Source organism: Halichoeres trimaculatus, unplaced genomic scaffold, assembly GCF_033239565.1.
Source record: "Halichoeres trimaculatus isolate MK-OKI-2021-1 unplaced genomic scaffold, fHalTri1.1 fHalTri1_scaffold_8, whole genome shotgun sequence".
NCBI classification, from domain to species: domain Eukaryota; kingdom Metazoa; phylum Chordata; class Actinopteri; order Labriformes; family Labridae; genus Halichoeres; species Halichoeres trimaculatus.
In genome coordinates this window covers 6,981,673-7,004,658 of record NW_027437186.1, presented here as the reverse complement: position 1 = coordinate 7,004,658, position 22,986 = coordinate 6,981,673, and the positions used below count along the sequence as shown (strand labels likewise).

At 41.8% G+C, this 22,986-nt stretch overlaps 1 protein-coding gene and 1 long non-coding RNA gene across 2 annotated transcripts; both read left to right on the top strand.

Annotated features, from left to right (window-relative positions):
• The first annotated feature begins 1,372 nt into the window (after nucleotides 1-1,372).
• LOC141795538 (uncharacterized) lies at nucleotides 1,373-5,014 on the top strand. The gene is made up of 3 exons (XR_012598614.1): nucleotides 1,373-1,473; nucleotides 4,072-4,509; nucleotides 4,649-5,014. It is a non-coding gene; the product is annotated as an uncharacterized LOC141795538 (long non-coding RNA).
• Nucleotides 5,015-7,019: 2,005 nt separating this feature from the next.
• On the top strand, nucleotides 7,020-17,386 carry LOC141795229 (uncharacterized). Its single transcript, XM_074676045.1, has 10 exons — nucleotides 7,020-7,148; nucleotides 8,760-8,941; nucleotides 9,156-9,419; nucleotides 9,532-9,786; nucleotides 9,886-10,131; nucleotides 10,262-10,519; nucleotides 10,594-10,896; nucleotides 14,934-15,203; nucleotides 15,486-15,569; nucleotides 15,733-17,386. The coding sequence occupies exons 1-10, from the start codon at nucleotides 7,020-7,022 to the stop codon at nucleotides 15,797-15,799; spliced, it is 2,058 nt and encodes a 685-aa protein (XP_074532146.1). The 3' UTR covers nucleotides 15,800-17,386.
• The last annotated feature ends 5,600 nt before the right edge of the window (nucleotides 17,387-22,986 follow it).

Here is a 22,986-nt window from a genome sequence, read left to right as displayed (position 1 = left end):
TTCAAATATTCATTTGTGCCTTTTTGACGCCCGAGCTCAATCCTGTTCTCCTCTGTTTTAGAACCTGCTCTGGAATCCCAGCCTGCCATACCCTTCTCTACATCCCTGGATTCTTCAGCATTACCGGATTTACCCATTTATTTTAGCTTACTCCAATTAGCATTTGTTAGCATGATGATATCAAACAGACACTTCCTCGTTTCTTCTTTTTCTTCTTCTTCTTCTTTTTTTTTTTTTTTTTTTTTTTACAATCTGAAGAGAACAAACTGGTCCCTGTACTTGATTATTACCCTCTGTCTTTGCAGAGTCATGCTTTAAAATCTCCAAGTATACAGATGCATTGCAAAATATTAGAATACTGTGAAGAATTTGATTATAGGGCACAAAAAAGTTTATTCTTTATACTGTTATACATCTGGTGAAAGACATCAAGCCTTTTTTCATTTGAATGTTGGTTCATAGCTCCAAAGATCTTTCAAAAAAGAGCATCTCTAAACACACAACACGTCCAAGCTTGAAGCAGATGGGCTACAGCAGCAGAAGACCACACCGGGTGACCCTCCTGTCAGCTAAGAACAGGAAACTGAGGCTACAATTCACACAGCAACACCAAAACTGGACAATAGAAGATTGGAAAAACGTTGCCTGGTCTAATGAGTCTGGATTTCTGCTCCACATTCAGATGGTAGGGTCAGAATTTGGCGCCAACAACATGAAAGCATGGATCCATCCTGCCTTGTATCAACGGTTCAGGCTGCTGCTGCTGGTATAATGGTGTGGGGGATATTTTCTTGGCTCACTTTGGGCCCCTTAGTACCAACTGAGCATGGTTTAAAGTCCACAGCCTACCTGAGTATTGTTGCTGACCATGTCCATCCCTTTATGAGCACAGTGTACCCATCAAATCTGCAGCAACTGTGTGAGGTTATCATGTCAATATGGACCAAACTCTCTGAGGAATGTTTCCAGTACCTTGATGAATCTATGCCACGAAGGATTAAGGCAGTTCTGAAGGCAAAAGGGGGTTCAACCCAGTACTAAGGGTATAGCTAATAAGGTGGCCGGTGTGATCTTTAAATGAATTTTGATGACAGATATTTGAAAACTGAGATATCTATAATTTGATTTCGACTAGTCAAAATTGAATTACAGATATCTCTTTTTTACATTTGGCCTATTCCAAATTGATTTACAGAAATCCTGAATTAAAATTCTGAATATTTAAAATGTAATTACAAATAGTCAGGTATGCGTTGTTGAAACACTGTTAATTTCGGATGTAGCTTTTAAATGTTAAAATCTATTGCCATGCACGCCCCTCCAAGTTATCGTGTTCAATAATTCAAACAGGATGTGACGTTCGTGGCAAAAGTGAAAGTATCCAGAAGTTTCTGCCGGTTGACGGAGAGCTCCTCAAACTTAGCTACACAAACCCACTGAAAACGGAAAACTGTCTGGATGTATCTAGCCCTGGTGAGTCTGAGGGTAAGAGCAGAGCATTGCTTTTAAATAAGTTAACAAGAGAGATTATTATCACTACAGATGAAGAGCAGACCGGCTCGGCTTCCTGCAGTTTGTTCAGTTTACGCTACAGTCAGATTTCAATGTTCAAGACCTGATCTGTTAAACAAGTGAAGCAGGCATCAAGTGAAAGTCCCTGCTTACCGAAAAGTTTCATTTTTAATCCTGAAGTGGACACTGTGGATATACTTCCGTGTTGATACGGAGGTATATTTACACACACACACACACACCGAAAACACACACACACACACACACACACACACACACACACACACACACACACACACACACACGGAAGTATATTTACACACACAAACACTCACAGACACATACTGGGAAGTAAATTTGCACACACAAAAACACACACATGGAAGTTTATTAACACAAACACACAGAGGTATATTTACATTCACACACACACACACACACACGCACCAGGAAGTACATTTAAACAAACACGCACACAGAAGTATTTAACATTCAGAAACACGCACAAAAACACGCACATGGAAGTATATTTACACATACACACAAAAACACACAGAGAGAAGTATATTTATATTCACACACTCACACGCGCACACACACATACACACACGCAAACACACACACACACACACACACACTGAAAAGTATATTTACACACATATACGCAAAAAAACACACATCGAAATAAATTTACACAAACACACACAAGTATATTTACAGACACACACAAATACACACACACATAACACACACACACACACACACTTACACGCACAAACACACACACAAACACACAGAAGTATATTTACATTCACTCACACACACACACACACACACACACACACACACACACACACACACACACACCGGGAAGTACATTTACACAAACACACACACACACACACACACACACACACACACACTTACATATACACACACACCGGGAAGTATATTTACACAAACACACACACACAAGTATATTTACACATGCACGCGCACACACACACACACACACACACACACACACACACACACACACACACACACACACACACACACACACACACACACACACACCAGGAAGTACATTTAAACAAACACGCACACAGAAGTATTTAACATTTAGAAACACGCACAAAAACACGCACATGGAAGTATATTTACACATACACACAAAAACACACAGAGAGAAGTATATTTATATTCACACACTCACACACGCACACACACATACACACACGCAAACACACACACACACTGAAAAGTATATTTACACACATATACGCAAAAAAACACACATCGAAATAAATTTACACAAACACACAGAAGTATATTTACAGACACACACAAATACACACACACATAACACACACACACACACACACTTAGACGCACAAACACACACAAACACACAGAAGTATATTTACATTCACTCACACACACACACACACACACACACACACACACACACACACCGGGAAGTATATTTACATTCACACACACGCACCAACACACAAAAACACACACATGGAAGTACATTTACACAAACACACACACACACACACACACACACTTACATATACACACACACCGGGAAGTATATTTACACAAACACACACACAAGTATATTTACACATGCATGCACACACACACACACACACACACACATAAGTATATTTACACACACATGCACATGGAAGTTTATTTACACAAACAGACATTCACACTAGGCCTGCACAATATATCCTTTTAACATCGCCATCGCAATATGCGCATGTGCAATAGTCACATCGCGCATGTGATGCGAGTGTCGAATTTCCCCCATTTATTGGAGAAATGGAAAAAAAGCAACTGAAATTGAAACTAATTCTATTTTGTACAGAGACATGGCCTCCTGGATCCCTTTCATATACAGCAATCTTCATCATTCACAGATTAACCCCCTTAGCCTGGATTAAATGGTATGATAGGAATACAATGATGTCATTGTGAGTCAACCAAATTCTTCCCAAACAGAGCTATTCAAGTCATCGGGTGAAAATTCTTCTATATTTAATAATGCAATATATATCGCAAACCCCCAAAACATGGCAATGTCATTTTTTTCCAATATTGTGCAGCCCTAATTCACTCACACACAAGCACATACACACACACACACACACACACACACAGGTATATTTACATTCACACACACACACACACACACACACACACACACACACACACACACACACACACACACACTGTAGTGAAATAATGATCCTCAAGGGGGTCGAATATTTTGTTGTCAGGTTTTTAAGGGAACTGAAAAACTGTGGATGCTACGCTGAGATAGACATGGAAATATGAGACGTGCCCATCAAGGTTCAGGTCCAGGACTGGTTCTCAGGTACTGATCTTGGATCTTGGATCAAATTCCTGATGTTTGGACACCCCTGCCAAAGAGTCAGTTGGTCCAGCAGATGTGGGATAGTTGTCACGATGGTGAATGGATCAGAGGTAAATGAATTCTTCCAGAGTATGGACATGATATTAACTGGCTCTTTTGTTCTCCAGATCACTGAAGGCCGGTCTGTGTGCAGAGCAGACAGAGGCAGGGAAACATGGCGTGTACATCACAGTCTGCCCTGGAATATGTCAGGTCTGCCAGACTCCACCTTGTGACACACTTAAGGGACCTCTCAGTGATTGTTGAGAATCTGCATCAGGAAGAAGTGTTTCATGGGGAAGAGGTCAGTACGATACAGGCAGAAAGAAATGAGTTTGAAAAAGCAAGAAAAATACTGGACTCAGTCACAAAGAAAGGGGAAGAAGCCTGCTACACGTTCCTCAGGGTTATTGACAGGACATGGAAGAGGACTTCAGGAAGGGGATCTGCTCATTCTGAGACAAGGACTGAAGCTTCCTCTGAGACTGAAAAGTTTAACCTGTCCTACTGGATCAGCTGCTATCCTTTCAGAGAAGATGCTGGAAACTATGAAGGCCTCTCAGCAGGTAATTTGAAGCAGCATTTGGTTGATATTGATCAGTGTATTTACTTTATGTGATGCACCCTCATGTGTCTGTGTACAAATCAAGAGTAGGCTCACTTCATTTGTCATTGATTCTCTCACTGCTTAAATATTTCTTTCAGGTCCGAGATCATGCCATAAGTACCAGGCAAAGCTGAAAACACGAGCACGAAAAAAGTCTTCTGAATTTTGGATGAGGAACAAAAAACTGCTTGATGAAAGCTACAGCCCTGATCTGTGCTACAGTCCACTGGTATTAGTCACACAAGGACGTGAATCTGCATCGAAAATAAAGAAACTTAAGAGCAAAAAAAGCAAGATGAGTCGCCCTAAAAAGCTCAAGACGTACATCCCTGTGGACAAACCCAACATATCTCCCCATGAGCTGCTGAAAACAAACCAAAACATACTCCTGGTTGGTAAACCTGGAATTGGAAAGACAGCACTATGTCATGAAATGTTCAAACTCTGGGCAGAAAAAGAGAACAAGGAGCTGGATTACATGTTTTACTTTGACATGAGACAAACATCTGACTTCACAGAGAGGATGAGCCTAGAGGAACTCCTTTTCCGTGTGTGCACTGAGCCCGATGAGGGTAAAGGGGAGGTCGTAGCGGACATAAAGAAGTTCTCTGATAACGTCACAGTGGTTTTTGATGGAATCACAGATCTCTCCTCTTCACTGGTGAAAAGCGTGGTGGAGAGGGACCTGCTCCCCAACGCCAAAGTCATCATAACCTGCAGACCAGACGATGAAGACGACTTCTTTTCTGGAGACTTCCTCAGAGTGGAGGTGAAAGGCTTCAGTGAGCAGACCATCAGGAACTACTTCTCAGTAATTCTTGGCGAGGACCACAAGAAGGTTTTGTGTCACTTGGAGTTGTTCACTCTTTGCCACGTCCCGATGTACGCTCTGATGGTGGCTGCCTGTTTTCTATCCAAGACACCAGAGGACTCGCCACAGCCGTGCAGCATGACAGAAATATACATCAATATCGTCCGCTTTTGCCTTCATAGGAGCGGCAACAAAACCACCAGGTTCCTCAATTCCTTCATCCAGGAGAAGAAAGACAAAATCCTTTCTTTGGCTGAGCTTGCTTTTCATGCAACCAAGAGAAAAAGTGTGAACTTAACAGATCTTCCCTGTGAAGACAGCTGTGTGCTCTGCTTCCTGAAACCACTTGTTGTCAAAGTGGCTCCCACTGAAACAAGAACAACATATGCGTTTCTCCACTACACAGTGCAGGAGTTTTTTGCAGCTCTGTGGCTCCTGAAGAATCCAGATCAGATCAATGGTGTTTTTCAGCAATGCCTCACAGAGGAGGGGAAACACATGAAACACCTGATCCCTTTCATGTGTCGACTGTTGACTGAGAAGAGCCCCAGTTTGTTGGAGCACCTGGTTCCAGCTCAGGAGTTGAAAAGTACATCTAGCTGGATCTTCCAGGAGATGAGAAGCACATTTTGTCCTGATGTGGACCTGCTGTTCTTTTGCCAGTGCTTGTATGAGTCACAGTGTCCTGCTGCATGTGTGGACTTCCTGGAAACACTTGACTACCATCTTGATCTCAGTGCTGAGAGTCTTGATTCCTATCTTTGCTGTGCTGTGGCCAATGTGGTCACAATGTCGAAGGAGAGGAAGGTTCGGCTGAACCTGGAGGACGTGTCTGTGTCAGAACAAGGAATCACAAGACTGATTGGATGTCTTGATAATGTCTTATGGTACGTCTTAAAGGTGTCACAGTGCTGCTCAAATTACAATGTACAGGGATAAAATGAGCCCATGATCATAACCAGGATCAGTTTTTGTAAGAACTGGATAAAAAGTATTATCCTCTGTAGTTAAACAGCCTTGTTTCTCTTCTCTGCTCCTTTATCATTTGTAAATGGGCTCTGTTTCTCCTTTGAATTACAGGTGTGACCCTCTGCCACAACAGATGTGGAGGATTGTCTTTCTCAGTGAAGGACAGTTCAATGACGCCAGCCTGCTCAGCTGTGATGGGAACCAGTTGAACCTCCCTCTTCAGGGTAGAAGAGAGCTGTTTGAAAGGACAGCGAACATCTTACAGAAGAATCCAACGAAGGTGAACGTTTACCTTCACTGGGACAGCAGAGCAACTACTGTCTGCCCGAGTCTGAGCGAGTCCCTCCTCAAAGCTCTGCCCTGCATCAGGTCACTCAGGTGAGCAGCTTCTGGTTGATCTAACATGCAAACTACAGAGAGGGGAGAGGTCTTAATAAGCCCCCTCTAACCCAAACAAAGGTGTGAGTCAATAAATAACCCAACTCACTGAGCAGAGAGAAAACACAGCCTCTTTCCAAATGATTATCTGGAAATCATTTCTCTTTAGATTTGATTGATTATCTGAAGCTGAACAAAATCTATTTTTATTTCAGAAGACAATTATTCAAGGAGGCATGTGTAATCTGAATAGTTGAACAGCTCATGTAATGCATTCATTGATATATTTTTTTTACTCTTTCAGCTTCAGGATGAACGATACAGGTCCAGAACTGCAGGACAAGAAGGAAAGGGACAGGAAACTGAAGGAGACAAGAAAGAAGCTGTTCCTGGATTTATGTCTGAAAGCAGCACTCCACAAAGAACAGAGCATTCAAGATGTACTGCAAAGGTTAAGGTCATTGTTTTCAGTTTACAACGAGCAGGAGTTCATCCTCGATTTATATCAACACATGGAGAGTGAAGGCTGTCTAAGTGTTATTCCAAGACTCAGACTGAAAACTCTTTTCAAGTCAACTCCTGCAGTCTGGACCATCAACCTCTCAGAGAGAAAGACCTCCATCCTCCTGGAAGTGCTGAAACTCCAACCAGAGAAGAAACATGTGGAGCTGTGGAGCTGTTCATATGAAGAGAGTGAAGTGAGGACTTTCCTGCAGTGTCTGCCTTATATCTCACAGCTCAGGTAAATGAACAGGTCTTCACACATCAGTGCTCACCTGTTGAGGTGTGCTCCTCCATCTCAGTCAGCTCACTGTGACATTCAGGTTGAAGATCAAGGAGAGTTAAAATCCAGAGGGCTGGATGAAAGATTTTTAATCTCAGTTAATGTTTGACAGAACATTGTGTGAAAGTCTAAGTCACATGTTAAATTTTCTTATTTCAGTTTTCAAACATCTCTTTAATGTTCAGAGATCAGTGACAGGTTAAAGCAGCTAAAAAGTACAGATCCTGTTTTCTGGTCTTTGAGTTCAATGAGGATTATTTTCAGAGACAGAACGACTCTGAGCCAATAAATGAACTAAGGCTGAATGTGGGTCTGAAAGATCATTTCTTAAAGAGGACAGACAAGATTTTTAGTATTTGATTAAAAAATTAGACACACTGAAAGAATCAACATTTGTTGATCATCAAACCACAGTTTTTCTCCAGGAGGGAGGGACTGGTTTGATGCAGCTTGGTCATAAAAACAAACCAGCACAATGACACCAAATCAGTTAGACAGAAGAGTTTAAACACTGATTAAGATCAACATCTACTACTGATTAATACATAAGATGATATTAATGTCCTCAGAGTGTAATGAGTGACCTGCTCTAACACTGGACTTTAACATTATTATAATCATGAGGTTTCACTGACAGGTCAAACATGAAGTCTGGTATCTGTAGGCTCAGATCTGATTGATCAATCAGTTACTGTGTGGAGTTTTCTTTGGCTCCTCCTGCTGCTTCATGAGCTGTATCCCAGTTTATCAAACTATCTGTGGATGCAGAGGAGAGGACAGAGCTCTGAGAATGGACTCAAGTCAGAAAACCTGTTCTGAAGATCTTCATTTGGTGTCAGGGATCAGTCCTCTACATGTAATGGACTTGGTTCAGAGTCATTTGAGTTTGAGATTGAGGAGAGAAACTGTTCTCTGCTCACAAACAGCTATTTGTTAGCTTTTAGTAGAAACACTCCATCAGTAAAACATGTCTCCTTTCCTGCTGTTAAAATCACATCCTGACAAAGTTTTCATCTTCTGTTTCAGTTTCTCTGACTGGTCTGAAAATGACGTCAAGCTTTGTGGGAGACTGTTCTGTGCAGCAGCAGAGAGAGATCAGCAGACAGGAGGGAACACACTGGAGCTGTTAGCATCACTGTGCACACATCAAGGGTTTCCTTTTCTAAACGCTGAAGAAGTCTTCCAGTGTGGTTATCTTCTGGATCTGTTCACCTACATGAAGGTCTATGAGACTGAAACAGGCCTTAGTGTTCTTCCATCTCTACAGTCAGTTTTAAAGTCAACTCCTGCAGTGTGGACCATCATTCTCTCAGAGAGAAAGACCTCCATCCTCCTGGAAGTGCTGAAACTCCAACCAGAGAAGAAACCTGTGAAGCTGTGGAGCTGTTCTTATGAAGAGAGTGAAGTGAGGACTTTCCTGCAGTGTCTGCCTTATATCTCACAGCTCAGGTAAATCAGATAAATTCTTCTTGTTTGCTGAAATGTGAGGATGCTTTCAGAATAGAATAAACAACTAATGAGGAAAGAGAAGAACTTTCGATGAATGATAATCTCATTCAGTAGCTTTTTATCTCACTGAATGTTTTTGTATTTTTTTGTTCTTTTCAGCACTTGTCTCCTCTTGTACCTGAGCTGTGTTTACATTTCTTTTTTTCTGTTTTAGCTGTGGTCCAGAGTTTTTCCAGTGTGCGTGTTCATCCCTGTCAGTGAGATCCAGAGAGGAGGCTGAGCAGTTTGTTTCTCTGCTGCAGCTGCTCGGGTTCATCCTGACATTAACAGGAGAGTTACCCAGCAAAACGTGCAAGTCTGTTGGACGAGTTCTCGGTCTTTGTGGTTCTGAAGTGGATCTGATCCTCACACCCACCAAGATTTCTGTTCGAGGAGCTTCACTCCTATTCAGACACACAACAAGTCTACGCAGTCTGAGGTCGGTATCATACAATTCCTGTTTTTGTTTTTGTTTTTTTTCAAACACGTCTTCTCCAGCTTAATGTCTGTATTGTTCATGTCTCAATGCTTCCTGTGTGTGTGTGTCTCAGGCTTTCCAGTGACATGGCCTTGGTTCTGTGTGGATGGGTAAAAAGAGGGAGAGTGAACCTTCTGTCTGTCACAGAGGAGCTCTCTCTTTCCTCTGAGAAACACCCACCTTCAGAGAGAGTTGTGCTGAGGGTTGTCAGCAGTTTGGCATCCCTGCTGCGATCCTGGACAGTCAGACAGTTAGACCTGACCGAGTCCAGGACCCCTGCTCAGAGTCTGATCCCCCTCCTGCTTCACGATGGCCCTCTCACTATCAAGTAAAAGTTTTCTGAGCCTTCTAACCAATTTCTGGTGTTTAAGAAATGTTACGTTGTCAGTACCATGACACTTTGACTAAGACACATTTTCTTTAACAGACTGAGTGGGGAGGTTTCAGAGTCACTACTTGCCATCCTTTGTGAAATTCAAGACACAGACTTGACCAGGTCCTGTTTGAGTAAGGTTGGTGGAGACCTGACCCCCGTCTGTCTGAACTGGGAGCTTCTTCATCATCTTTTGGAGTCTTCACATCAGACTGTTACTGTGGACCTGAGGAAAAACAGCTTCCTACAGGAGAGCTTCACACGTCTGCTCCCCTTTCTGGACAGGGTTCTGTTTAAAAGGTTTGTTTGTGTTTTTGTGACCCATGAAGATGACATGGTCTGGATATGTGTACATGGTTTTATCAGCCTGAACTTCTGCAGTCTCTGTGAAATCCAGAGACTTGTGTAAATACTCTTATTTGACTTTCAGGCTGTCCCCCAGCTTTGTGCTGACTGCCATCAGAGAGGTCTATGCGGCTCGTACCAGTTCTTTTATTCCCAGTTTACTGAGGTCGTTTGATCATAAGATCAGCCTGACCTGCAGAGAGATGGACTCAGAGGACTGTGCTGCTCTGCTCTACACCCTCAGACACAGTGCTGGGGCAAAGCTGAACCTCATGTGGACCTCCATACCAACAGAGGAAATCGGCTCCATCCTCTTCACGCTGGACAAAGTTTCTCAGCTCAGGTCAGACATTAGTGCTGGTTTCCCACAGACAGGGCTCTATCAGCAGTGTGTTTTTAAAGCACTTTCTCTTCCAGTGTTGACAGGGATCTGCTGCTGAGGATCGTCCACTGCTGTGCTGCCTCTGCTGCCCCGCAGGAGAGAGCAGCCAGTCTGCTCAGGAGTCTGCAGCACAGGTTGGATCTGTCCTGCTCCTCTCATGTGGAGCTGTCAGCAGGGGGTCAGACTCAGACCCTCTGTCTCAGTGTCTCTGACTGTAGGGCCATCTTCACCGTCCTGAGATACAGCAGCCAGGACACAGAGCTCCGACTGCAGGACTGTGAGGTGGGGGACAGTGGACTGGACCTGCTGTTTCCTGTCCTAGACAGAGTCCAGCTCAGGTAGGAGGACTACAAAACGACCAAGATCCTGGCTCTAGTTTTATTCATGATTTTATTTCATTTTTTTTATTCTTTATTTAGAGTATGGTTGTGAGCATAAACTATTAGCCATGCAGTTACAGAGGGTATGAAGGGTCCACAGTGAAAGTCCGCTGCAAACATGGAAATATCTTCAAACCCTTTTCCTCTTTAACATCCTTAATATTTATTTTTTTAGCAATAAACTCCTTATTACTCTGTAGCTATATACAGTCTGTAAAAGGGATGTGCAGTTACCCTGATCTTCTTTCATACGTAGGGTAATTCATGAACATGAATCAAAGCAGAGGGCTAAAGAGAACAAAAACAAAATACAGGAAAAAAAAGACAAACACCCATCAAAAACAACAACAAAAACAACCCCAACATCTTATGAATGATTAACATATAAGACATCAGTAAACATATATGTTTGCATGAGAATAACATCAACTGTTAATTTACCAATTCACAGAAGTTTGGTCATGACTGACGTACAGTACAGGCCAAAAGTTTGGACACACCTTCTCATTCAATGTGTTTTCTTTATTCTCATGACTATTTATATTGTAGATTCTCACTGAAGGCATCAAACTATGAATGAACACATGTGGAGTTATGTACTTAACAAAAAAAGGTGAAATAACTAGTGCTGTTAGGCGATTAAAAAAATTAATCTAATTAATTATAGGATTTGTAATTAATCTAATTAATCGCATTTTAATCTCATATCTGCTTAAGGTCCCAAAATAAAGAATTTGATTTCCAGGACATTATAATTACATTAAGAGACATTAAAAACATTTAGAAATAAGGTGGGAATATATACAACACATTTTAGGTACCCTGAGGCATAAGGAACAAATGAAAAAAGTTTTATGGTTTTATCTTTACAAAATCTACACAGTCCTGCACCTAAGATAAGCTGATTTTTAGGATGGTTTTTGCTTCTGTCACATTTTTACTCGATGTGGACTCAATTTTCACTGCAATATGAACTTCTATACTTCTATGAGGTCAGGAGAACCAGAGCTAAAGGCTAAAAACTGAGAGGAACTATGTACAAAACACTTAATTCAAGTCTTGGATCAAAGAAAAAAAGAAGTATTTTCAGTTTTACAAGCTCTGAACACACAAACTGTTGCTCATTGGAGCAGAGCAGCCCCAAGCTGAAACATGACACCAGGAAGATGGAAGCAAATTTTCAAAGAATTCTTTAGATTTAACTACAGGGCAAATATAAATCATCCAGGGTTTGTTTGATGCAGTACAGAGTGTAGAATTATCTGTTTTTTACAGAATTGAGCTAGAGCAATGGTTGATTTTCTGCAGATTTTCAAAAAAGACATGTGAATAAACGAGATGTGGACGGCAGTCCCCCAAAAATCACTCTTGCTTCCCCCTGGTTTAAAGCATGTTGCTGACATCAAGTGTGATATATTCAGGGACTGTCGGAAATTTGAAAATCTGTCGAGAACACCACTTTTTCCAAGTAGGACAAACGGTTTGTAAATGCCAGACATTCGAAAATAAGTGCGTCCTTGAACGCCCCGAGGGTTTGCGGTCCAGATTAATCTGCATTAATTTTTATAACGTGTTAATTTGCGGTGTAATTAATTAATCTAATTAACGCGTTAAAGTGGCAGCCCTAGAAATAACTGAAAACGTGTTTTATATTGTAGTTTCTTCAAAATAGCCACCCTTTGCTCTGATTACTGCTTTGCACACTCTTGGCATTCTCTGGATGAGCTTCAAGAGGTAGTCACCTGAAATAGTTTTCCAACAGTTTTGAAGGAGTCCCCAGAGGTGTTTAGCACGTGTTGGCCTCTTTGCCTTCACTCTGCCGTCCAGCTCATCCCAAACCATCTCGATTGGGTTCAGGTCTGATGACTGTGGAGGCCAGGTCATCTGCCGCAGCACTCCATCACTCTCCTTCTGGGTCAAATAGCCCTTACACAGCCTGGAGGTGTGTTTGGGGTCATTGTCCTGTTGAAAAATAAATGATCGTCCAACTAAACGCCAACCGGATGGGATGGCATGTCCCTGCAGGAGGCTGTGGTAGCCATGCTGGTTCAGAGTGCCTTCAATTTTGAATAAATCCCCAACAGTGTCACCAGCTAAACACCCCCACACCATCACACCTCCTCCTCCTCCATGCTTCACAGTGGGAACCAGACATGTGGAATCCATCCATTCACCTTTTCTGTGTCTCACAAAGACACGGCCGTTGGAACCAAAGATCTCGAATCTGGACTCATCAGACCAAAGCACAGATTTCCACTGGTCTAATGTCCATTCCTTGTGTTTCCTGGCTCAAACAAATCTCTTCTCCTTGTTGCCTCTCCTTAGCAGTGGTTTCCTAGCAGCTATTTGACCATGAAGGCCTGATTCATGCAGCCTCCTCTTAACGGTTGTTTTAGAGATGGGTCTGCTGTTAGAACTCTTTTCGCCATTCATCTGGTCTCTGGTCTGAGCTGCTGTTAACTTGTGATTTCTGAGGCTGGTGACTCGGATGAACTTATCCTCTGAAGCAGAGGTGACTCTTGGTCTTCTTTTCCTGGGTCGGTCCTCATGTGTGCCAGTTTCATTGTGGCGCTTAATTGTTTTTTGCAACTCCACTTTAGGACACATTTAAGGTTTTTGCAATTTTCCGGACTGACTGACCTTTATTTCTTAAAGTAATTATGGCCACTCGTTTTTCTTTAGTAAGCTGATTGGTTTTTGGTATAATATGAATTTTAACAGTTATCCAATAGGACTGTTGTCAGCTGTGTATTAACCTGACTTCTGCACAACACAACTGATGGTCTGAACCGCATTGATAAAGCAAGAAATTCTACTAATTAACCCTGATAAGGCACACCTGTGAAGTGAAAACCATTTCAGTTGAACACCTCTTGAAGGTCATTGAGAGAATGCCGAGAGTGTGCAAAGCAGTAATCAGAGCAAAGGGTTGCTGTTTTGAAGAAACTACAATATAAAACATGTTTCCAGTTATTTCACCTTTTTTTGTTAAGTACATGAGCTGCACGGTGGCGCATCGGTTAGCGCTGCAGCCTCATAGCAAAGAAGGTCACCGGTTCAATTCCCAGCTTTGCCAGTGGGCCTTTCTGTGTGGAGTTTACATGTTCTCCCCGTGCATGTGTGGGTTCTCTCTGGGTCCTCCAACAGTCCAAAAACATGCTCACCAGGTTAATTGATCACTCTAAATTGTCCCTAGGTGTGAGTGTGTGCGTGAATGGTTGTCTGTCTCTGTGTCAGCCCTGTGATTGGCTGGTGACCAGTCCAGGGTGTACCCCGCCTCTCGCCCAATAACAGCTGGGATAGGCCCCAACCACCCGCTACCCTGAACAGGATAAGCAGTTCAGAAAATGGATGGATGTTGAGTACATAACTCCACATGTGTTCATTCATAGTTTTGATGCCTTCAGTGAGAATCTACGATGTAAATAGTCATGGAAATAAAGAAAACGCATTGAATATGAAGATTGGGCCAAACTTTTGGTCTGTACTGTACGTATGAGACCCATCCTGATCATAATTGCTAAATTTCATCCATTTGGAAACGAAGTGAAAATGAAATATTTTCCAACACGTATATTCCATTTACGATATCCCCCCCACTCTATTGTGGGGGGTCAGGACGTAGCCAGTGTCTAGTTATGGTCTTTTTAGCTGCAGTTACCAGAATGCCAAATAATTAGACATCAAAGTGTCCAGCAATACAGTCAACTCTCCCAAAAATGTAAGTATTAAACTCAAAGGGTATTTTTTTTGTAAATATTAGCTCCAGAATGTTGTAGATTCTCGAACAGACATCTTTTAATAATTGGACAGTTTAAAGTATATGCCAGTGGTTAACATCTTTGCTCCCACATTGTTTCCAGCATTCTGGATCCTCTCCTGTGAGATAAGATTTCCAACCAAGTTCCCTCCATGTATGAGAGTTAGTACAGTTCCTCTGAAAGTCAGTGTTCATGATTCTAAATCTTAACGTGCTGCTCTGTTCTCCTTTTTAGGGCTGGTGGAGCCGTCCTCCTCCAGATGGTGTCCCTGGTTGGTTTTATCTCTGAGTGGGACTCAGCGAGTCGAGCAAGGTCCCTGTGCAGAGCCCTGGGTGGAGAGCTGGTTCTCAGTCACACCAAACTGGATCAGGCGGCCTGTGAAGCCTTGGCCTTGGTGCTGGACTACGCTGAGGAGCTGACTGAGCTGGACCTGAGTTACTGCCAGCTAACCGACCAACTGCTGGTCATTCTCATCGAGTATCTGCACAAAGTCCAAGTCCTGGAGTGAGTTCATGAGACATGAGTGTTTATAATGCAAAGTTAGCTGGAGCATGACGAGTGTGTCATGGAGGTAATAACACAGAAGCAATAAATCACACAAACAAATATCTCTGTACCGTACTTCTGGGTCTTTAATATCTACAGAGAAATGTGTGAATCTTGTTCTCTGATGTGTGTTTGTCAGATACACCTGGAGATGATCCATGAGGGTTTAGTGCTTGAACAGGATCAACAGCTTACCATGATACTAACTCTGTGTCACTTTGATTTGTGTGCACTTTGCAGCCTGAGTCACAACAGGATCACAGAAAAATCAACTTCCATGTTGCTCCGACTGGTGGACACCAACCCAGGCATTGAAACTGTGCGGTGAGCATGAATTCATGAGTTCACTATTCCTTTCTGTTGACATTTGAAGTGATTTCCCATCAGCTAACCATTCAGAACGACAGCTTGTTCAAATGGATGCTGAAACACGTTGTTCTGGCTGGATGAATGATGTTTGCTCTCTCTGCTTTGGGCTTTTTCGTAGACTCTTCGGGAACAACATTGTGGGCCGAGCACCCTTTGAGACACTGAAGCAGTTTGAAATCTGGTGAACCAGGTGTCACTGTGGTGGTAATGTGACGCTCAGGAAAAAAACCCCTGTAATCTCGGTTCCGTTGCTAGGCGCTACCCAAGCAGCTGCCTGTTGCAGCAGCTCTCTCGTCTTTGTCCGTTTCTTGTAATTTTTTTCGTCTCTTTTTCGTAATCTTTGTATTTGGAGTGGATCATTACTTTGTATGGTTCATTGTTGGTCACGGACACCAAACTTTTTGTGGCTTCAGCGATATTTTTACTACTTTTCTCCTGTGTTTGTCTGGAGATCCTACGTGTAACCATGGCTGCATTGTTTACATGCGAACTCAGCTGTTAGCAGCCTGTAGCATGCCAATGCTAACTAGTGTAGGGCTTGATGGTTTCCCTCAAGGTGAGGAGGAGGAGGTGAGGACGACGTGCTGGTTCTCGGGTGTGAGCTGGGAGGTGACGACGTGGACCTGTCCCTCCATCCATCGTTGTTGGGAATGTGGGATCCAGCTCCGGGGGATGGACGAGCTAGCTGTGCTAACCCAGCGGCATCGTGCTGTTCACGGACGTGGCTGACGGAGCTGACATCGGACGCCGGCGACACATCGGAGGAGCTTCGCCTGCTGTGAGCAGACAGGATCCAGGAGACAGAGACTGAACAGACTGCTGGGGAGGCTCAGTCCTGGACCCTGTGGAGGCGGAGACTGGCTGACTGGAGAGTGGTGGACGAGTGGTGGACGGGAAGTCGTCATCTAATTTCTTATGGACCTTTTTGCACTTTCTATACTCTTTCTTACTTTTGTTTTCTTAAATGCTGCGGTGACTCCTGAATTTCCCCTTGGGGATAAATAAAGTATTTTCTATTCTATTTAATTCTATTCTCTAATCTCAGAATAATGTTCTGTCTCAGGAAATATTTGGTTTACAGCTAGATAAAAAAGTTACTTGTTAAAATTACAGGTCATATCATCTTGTGTTTTATTTTTCTCATGATGCAAGGGCAGAATTTTCTAATGATCATGTGTCTGTTACAGCCTTTGATACAAATTATTTATTTTCTGTTTGGGATTATTCTGTCAGGACCTGATTGAAATTTTCACTTGTTGATAAAAGTGATAACTGTTCTGTGATCGACAAGTTATGATGCTGTCTTTGAGTTGTGTAATATTTTTTTAAATGTGTGACAAATATGTGACAAACAGGGCTGCACAGTGGCGCAACGGTTAGTGCTGCAGCCTCACAGCAAAGAAGGTCACTGGTTCGAATCCCAGCTTGGCTGGTGGGCCTTCCTGTGTGGAGTTTGCATGTGTGGGTTCTCTCTGGGTACTTAGACTTCCTCCCACAGTCCAAAAACATGCTCACCAGGTTAATTGAGCACTCTAAATTATCCGTAGGTGTGAGTGAGTGTGTGTGTGTGTGAATAGGTGTCTGTCTCTGTGTCACCCCTGTGATTGGCTGGTGACCAATCCAGGGTGTACCCTGCCTCTCACCCAATGACACATGGGATAGGCTTCAGTCACCCGTGACCCTGAACAGGAGAAGTGGTTCAGAAAATGAATGAGTGTAACAAACTGTGAGGGAGAATGACCGTAAATTTACCTCAAAGTTAAACTCACAAAAGAGGGATCAGGTGAAAAAAGTGACTTCTCTTTTGTTTTATCCTTTCTTATTTTGGATGTTGAAAATAAAAAAATGATATGAGAAACAAACACTTGTTCCTGCATTTTCTTGAATTGATTTCTTTGACTGTGTGTTTATGTTTACATTTAAGACAGTGATGTTTTGGAGGATTAACGCTCACTAGTCAATGTAAAACAGGAGCGTTCACAGGTGCATTGTGTCAGAGTCACAACAAATCAGATGAGGTTTGTACTTCTAATGACATAAATGTACTGGCTCAGAAGTCGTCAGAAATATTCTGCCGTCATGTTCCTCTTCACAGGAGGCAGCTCAAGGAAACAGAACCTCAACCTCGGTGTTGACACAGTTAAAGGCTCAGTTTTATTTGTATTGAATAGAAACGGGTATTTTGAAATGTAAAAGAAAAACAGAAAAGCCAAAAAAGGTACAACGATTTGTTGGACTTATTCAAAAGAGGAGAGGGGTGAAGCTCAGTTTTAGGGGTATTTGATCCAACCCCTCTCCCATTAGATAGTATGGTTAACAGTTAATTATTTAACTCCCTTATTCATGTGAACCTCAGGAATAATTACTTCACTTACTCCGGTCCAGTTCATTAATTACCAATAATCTTTGTTTTATAACAAGAAATAAATGAACAAGAAAAGGATCGCTACAAAACACAGCTTAGATATAAACCTTTAACAAATACAATCACAAATTTTTTGGTCTCAAAAAAACATGAATACATCAGTGTTTTCTTTAATCTTTTAAAATGTGTATCTAAATTTGAATTATATAAAAGATACAAATATCATTAGATGGTTTTTTTTTTTTTTTTTTTGGGGGGGGGGGGGGGGGGGGGGGCATATTAACGCTTAATATAACAACACTCAGTAAAAAAAGTGGATGAGATTTTTATCCTGGGGTCATCCTCCCAGCTTGGTGGCTGTCATAGCCTCCAGTGTCCCAATCACTAATGGCACCACTGTTGCCCTCACACTCCACATCATCTGTAGCTCTTCCTTTAGCCCTTGGTATTTCTTCAGCTTCCCGTGTTCCTTCCTCCTGATGTTGCTATCTTTCAGTATTGCTGCATCTGATGTTTGTCAACCTCCACTATGTCAGGCTGAGAGGCTTTCACCATCTCGTCAGTCTGGATCTGAAAGACCCACAGGACCTTGGCATGCTTGTTCTCTGCCTGTGTCAGTTACAACCTTTACTACAGATGATTTATTTTCTGTTTGGGATTATTCTGTCAGGACATGATTCAAATTCTCAATTGTTGATAAAAATGATAAATGTTCTGTGATCGACATGTTATGATGCTGTCTTTGAGTGGTGTAATATCTTCTTTTATTTTTAATAATTAACAAACCATGAGAAATAATAACTGTAAATTTACCTCAAAGTTAAACTCACAAGAGAGGGATCAGGTGAAAAAAGTGACTTCTCTTTCATTTTATCATTTTTAACTTTTAATGTTGAAAAGAAATAATGAAAAGAAAAACAAACACTTGTATCTCCACTTGATTAAATTTTCTGTCTGTCTACATGTTTACATTTAATACAGTGATATTTGGAGGATTTTAAAAAAATCCTAATGTAATTTTAAAACAGGAGAGTTCACAGATGTAATTTTGTGTCATAAAAGAATCATGAAGTATACTTCTACTGACATAAATGTAATGTATCGAAAGTCATCAGAAATATTTTGCTGTCATGTTCCTCTTCACAAGAGGTAGCTCACACAGACACCTGAAGGCAACAGAAACTGAACCTCTGCTGACACGGTTAAAGGCTCACTTAAATTTGGATTGAACAGAAATGTGTAATTGAAAATGTAAAAATGAGAAGTGATCACACAAGTGCAGGTAGATATGGACAGAAGGAATGAAAAGGAAGAAATATCAGCAATAATGACTTGACTTAGCTTGACAAGCTGCCAGATCTTAGACTCTACTCGAGAGTTAGTCTAGCTCCAGCCTTTGCTTCAAATATTCATTTGTGCCTTTTTGACGCCCGAGCTCAATCCTGTTCTCCTCTGTTTTAGAACCTGCTCTGGAATCCCAGCCTGCCATACCCTTCTCTACATCCCTGGATTCTTCAGCATTACCGGATTTACCCATTTATTTTAGCTTACTCCAATTAGCATTTGTTAGCATGATGATATCAAACAGACACTTCCTCGTTTCTTCTTTTTCTTCTTATTTTTTTTATTTTTTTTATTTTTTACAATCTGAAGAGAACAAACTGGTCCCTGTACTTGATTATTACCCTCTGTCTTTGCAGAGTCATGCTTTAAAATCTCCAAGTATACAGATGCATTGCAAAATATTAGAATACTGTGAAGAATTTGATTATAGAGCACAAAAAAGTTTATTCTTTATACTGTTATACATCTGGTGAAAGACATCAAGCCTTTTTTCATTTGAATGTTGGTTCATAGCTCCAAAGATCTTTCAAAAAAGAGCATCTCTAAACAAACAACACGTCCAAGCTTGAAGCAGATGGGCTACAGCAGCAGAAGACCACACCGGGTGACCCTCCTGTCAGCTAAGAACAGGAAACTGAGGCTACAATTCACACAGCAACACCAAAACTGGACAATAGAAGATTGGAAAAACGTTGCCTGGTCTGATGAGTCTGGATTTCTGCTCCACATTCAGATGGTAGGGTCAGAATTTGGCCTCAACAACATGAAAGCATGGATCCATCCTGCCTTGTATCAACGGTTCAGACTGCTGCTGCTGGTGTAATGGTGTGGGGGATATTTTCTTGGCTCACTTTGGGCCCCTTATAAGGGGCCCATGCTCAGTTGGTACTATAGTACCAACTGTTGGTACTATAGTACCAACTGAGCATGGTTTAAAGTCCACAGCCTACCTGAGTATTGTTGCTGACCATGTCCACCCCTTTATGAGCACAGTGTACCCATCAAATCTGCAGCAACTGTGTGAGGTTATCATGTCAATCTGGACCAAACTCTCTGAGGAATGTTTCCAGTACCTTGATGAATCTATGCCACGAAGGATTAAGGCAGTTCTGAAGGCAAAAGGGGGTTCAACCCAGTACTAAGGTATAGCTAATAAGGTGGCCGGTGTGATCTTTAAATAAATTTTGATGACAGATATTTGAAAACTTAGATATCTATAATTTGATTTTGACCAGTCAAAATTGAATACAGATATCTCTTTTTTACATTTGGCCTATTCCAAATTGATTTACAGAAATCCTGAATTAAAACTCTGACTATTTAAAATGTTATTACAAATCGTCAGGTATGCGTTGTTTAAACAATGTTAATTTCGGATGTAGCTTGATGTTAAAATCTATTGCCATGCACGCCCCTCCAAGTTATCGTGTTCAATAATTCAAACAGGATGAGACGTTCGTGGCAAAAGTGAAAGTATCCAGAAGTTTCTGTCCGGTTGACGGAGAGCTCCTCAAACTCAGCTACACAAACCCACTGAAAACGGAAAACTGTCTGGATGTATCTAGCCCTGGTGAGTCTGAGGGTAAGAGCAGAGCATTGCTTTTAAATAAGTTAACAAGAGAGATTATTATTACTACAGATGAAGAGCAGACCGGCTCGGCTTCCTGCAGTTTGTTCAGTTTACGCTACAGTCAGATTTCAATGTTCAAGACCTGATCTGTTAAACAAGTGAAGCAGGCATCAAGTGAAAGTCCCTGCTTACCGAAAAGTTTCATTTTTAATCCTGAAGTGGACACTGTGGATATACTTCCGTGTTGATACGGAGGTGTATATATTTCAGGGCTCTCAAGTGTCAGGCATTGAGCGGGACAGTCACTCTTTCTGGTCTGTTGTCACGCACTCCAGCCACACGTTGTATTTCTCACGCTGATAAAAATGTCCACAGACTTGACTTGAACAATCGTTACGATCTCTCTTTTCCTGGCGTATAAACATTAGGATAACTATGAAATGTCTGATCAGCTATGGCCCATCATAGATATGAGGCGCGTCTAGCGGTCCCGCACATTAGCAGGCCTACATCCGATATGCCGCTACGATCCGCTCTGTGGACTACAGACTCGATATCTTCCATTTAAAGTGTGGCTGTTACTGTTGTTGTCTGACAGTAATGTCACAGCCGATGTACGTGTGAATATCTGACCTAAATATCTCCCGAAACGCTCGACGTCTTTGGGAGCGCTCCCTGTGCTGGTGAGAGTAAAGACGCAGACAGATAACTCCATCTCCAAGCTGCTGTTTTTAGTCACTCACTGAAATGATAAGTTTAACCTGAGGTATCCTGCATCACGTATTGTCTATACCGGGGTGAGGACAGTTTCATTTTTAACGTTCGCCTTTCTTCTGTAAAAGTTGTGAGAGGATGGCCAGGACACATTGGAGGTCATTTCTTGATCATAAATTCAAAAAGACAAAGTTATTGACATTCCAAGTTGAAAAAAGCACATTTATAGCAACTGGCCCTTGATTATGGTCTCTGTGAGGTTTTTTTTAATGACCTTTTATAAACAAATTTAGAGCTGTGGAAGTTGTGAGAGGATGTCCAGGACAGAGGTTATTTGGTGTCAATAAATTAAAATTTGACAAAGGGGTTGAAATTATAACCTGGAAAAAGCACATTTTCATCGACTGGCCCCTGATTATGGTCTCAGTGTTTTTTAAATCACCTTTTATAAACTAAATAAAAACTGTGAAAGTTTTGAGAGGAGAAAGCTACCGATATTTAAACCTGAAAAATTGTCTTTTTAAGGCAAAATGTTGATGATGATGATGAAGATTAGCAGTTTCTTTTAATTATTACATAGTATTTATTGTTGTGATATTTTAAGGGCTGTCACATCCTAAAATAACAGTGGATTGAGGCGAAAAGTTATGAAAGACCCCAAATCCTATAACCTGCAGGTGGGGTGGGGGGTCACTCTAGTCTGCACTCAAACTCGAGAGCCCTATATATTTACACACACACACACACACACACACACACACAAACTAACACAGAAGTATATTAACATTCACACACACACAGAGGTATATTTACATCCATACATACACACTCTCACTCACACACACACACACACACACACACACACACACACACACACACACACACACACACACACACACACACACACTGTAGTGGAATAATAATCCTCAAGGGGGTCGAATATTTTGTGATCAGGTTTTTAAGGGAACTTAAAAACTGTGGATGCTACGCTGAGATAGACATGGAAATATGAGACGTGCCCATCAAGGTTCAGGTCCAGGACTGGTTCTCAGGTACTGATCTTGGATCTTGGATCAAATTCCTGATGTTTGGACACCCCTGCCAAAGAGTCAGTTGGTCCAGCAGATGTGGGGTAGTTGTCACAATGGTGACTGGATTAGAGGTAAATGAATTCTTCCAGAGTATGGACATGATATTAACTGGCTCTTTTGTTCTCCAGATCACTGAAGGCCGGTCTGTGTGCAGAGCAGACAGAGGCAGGGAAACATGGCGTGTACATCACAGTCTGCCCTGGAATATGTCAGGTCTGCCAGACTCCACCTTGTGACACACTTAAGGGACCTCTCAGTGATTGTTGAGAATCTGCATCAGGAAGAAGT

What these genes read in the sequence shown, in the direction of transcription:
- LOC141795229 (XM_074676045.1), top strand. Translation starts at nt 7,020, where the DNA reads ATGAACGATACAGGTCCAGAACTGCAGGACAAGAAGGAAAGGGACAGG. An exon ending in CCTTATATCTCACAGCTCAG is followed by an intron (nt 8,942 to 9,155) that starts GTAAATCAGATA and finishes TTTCTGTTTTAG; the next exon opens with CTGTGGTCCAGAGTTTTTCC. An exon ending in ACAAGTCTACGCAGTCTGAG is followed by an intron (nt 9,420 to 9,531) that starts GTCGGTATCATA and finishes TGTGTGTCTCAG; the next exon opens with GCTTTCCAGTGACATGGCCT.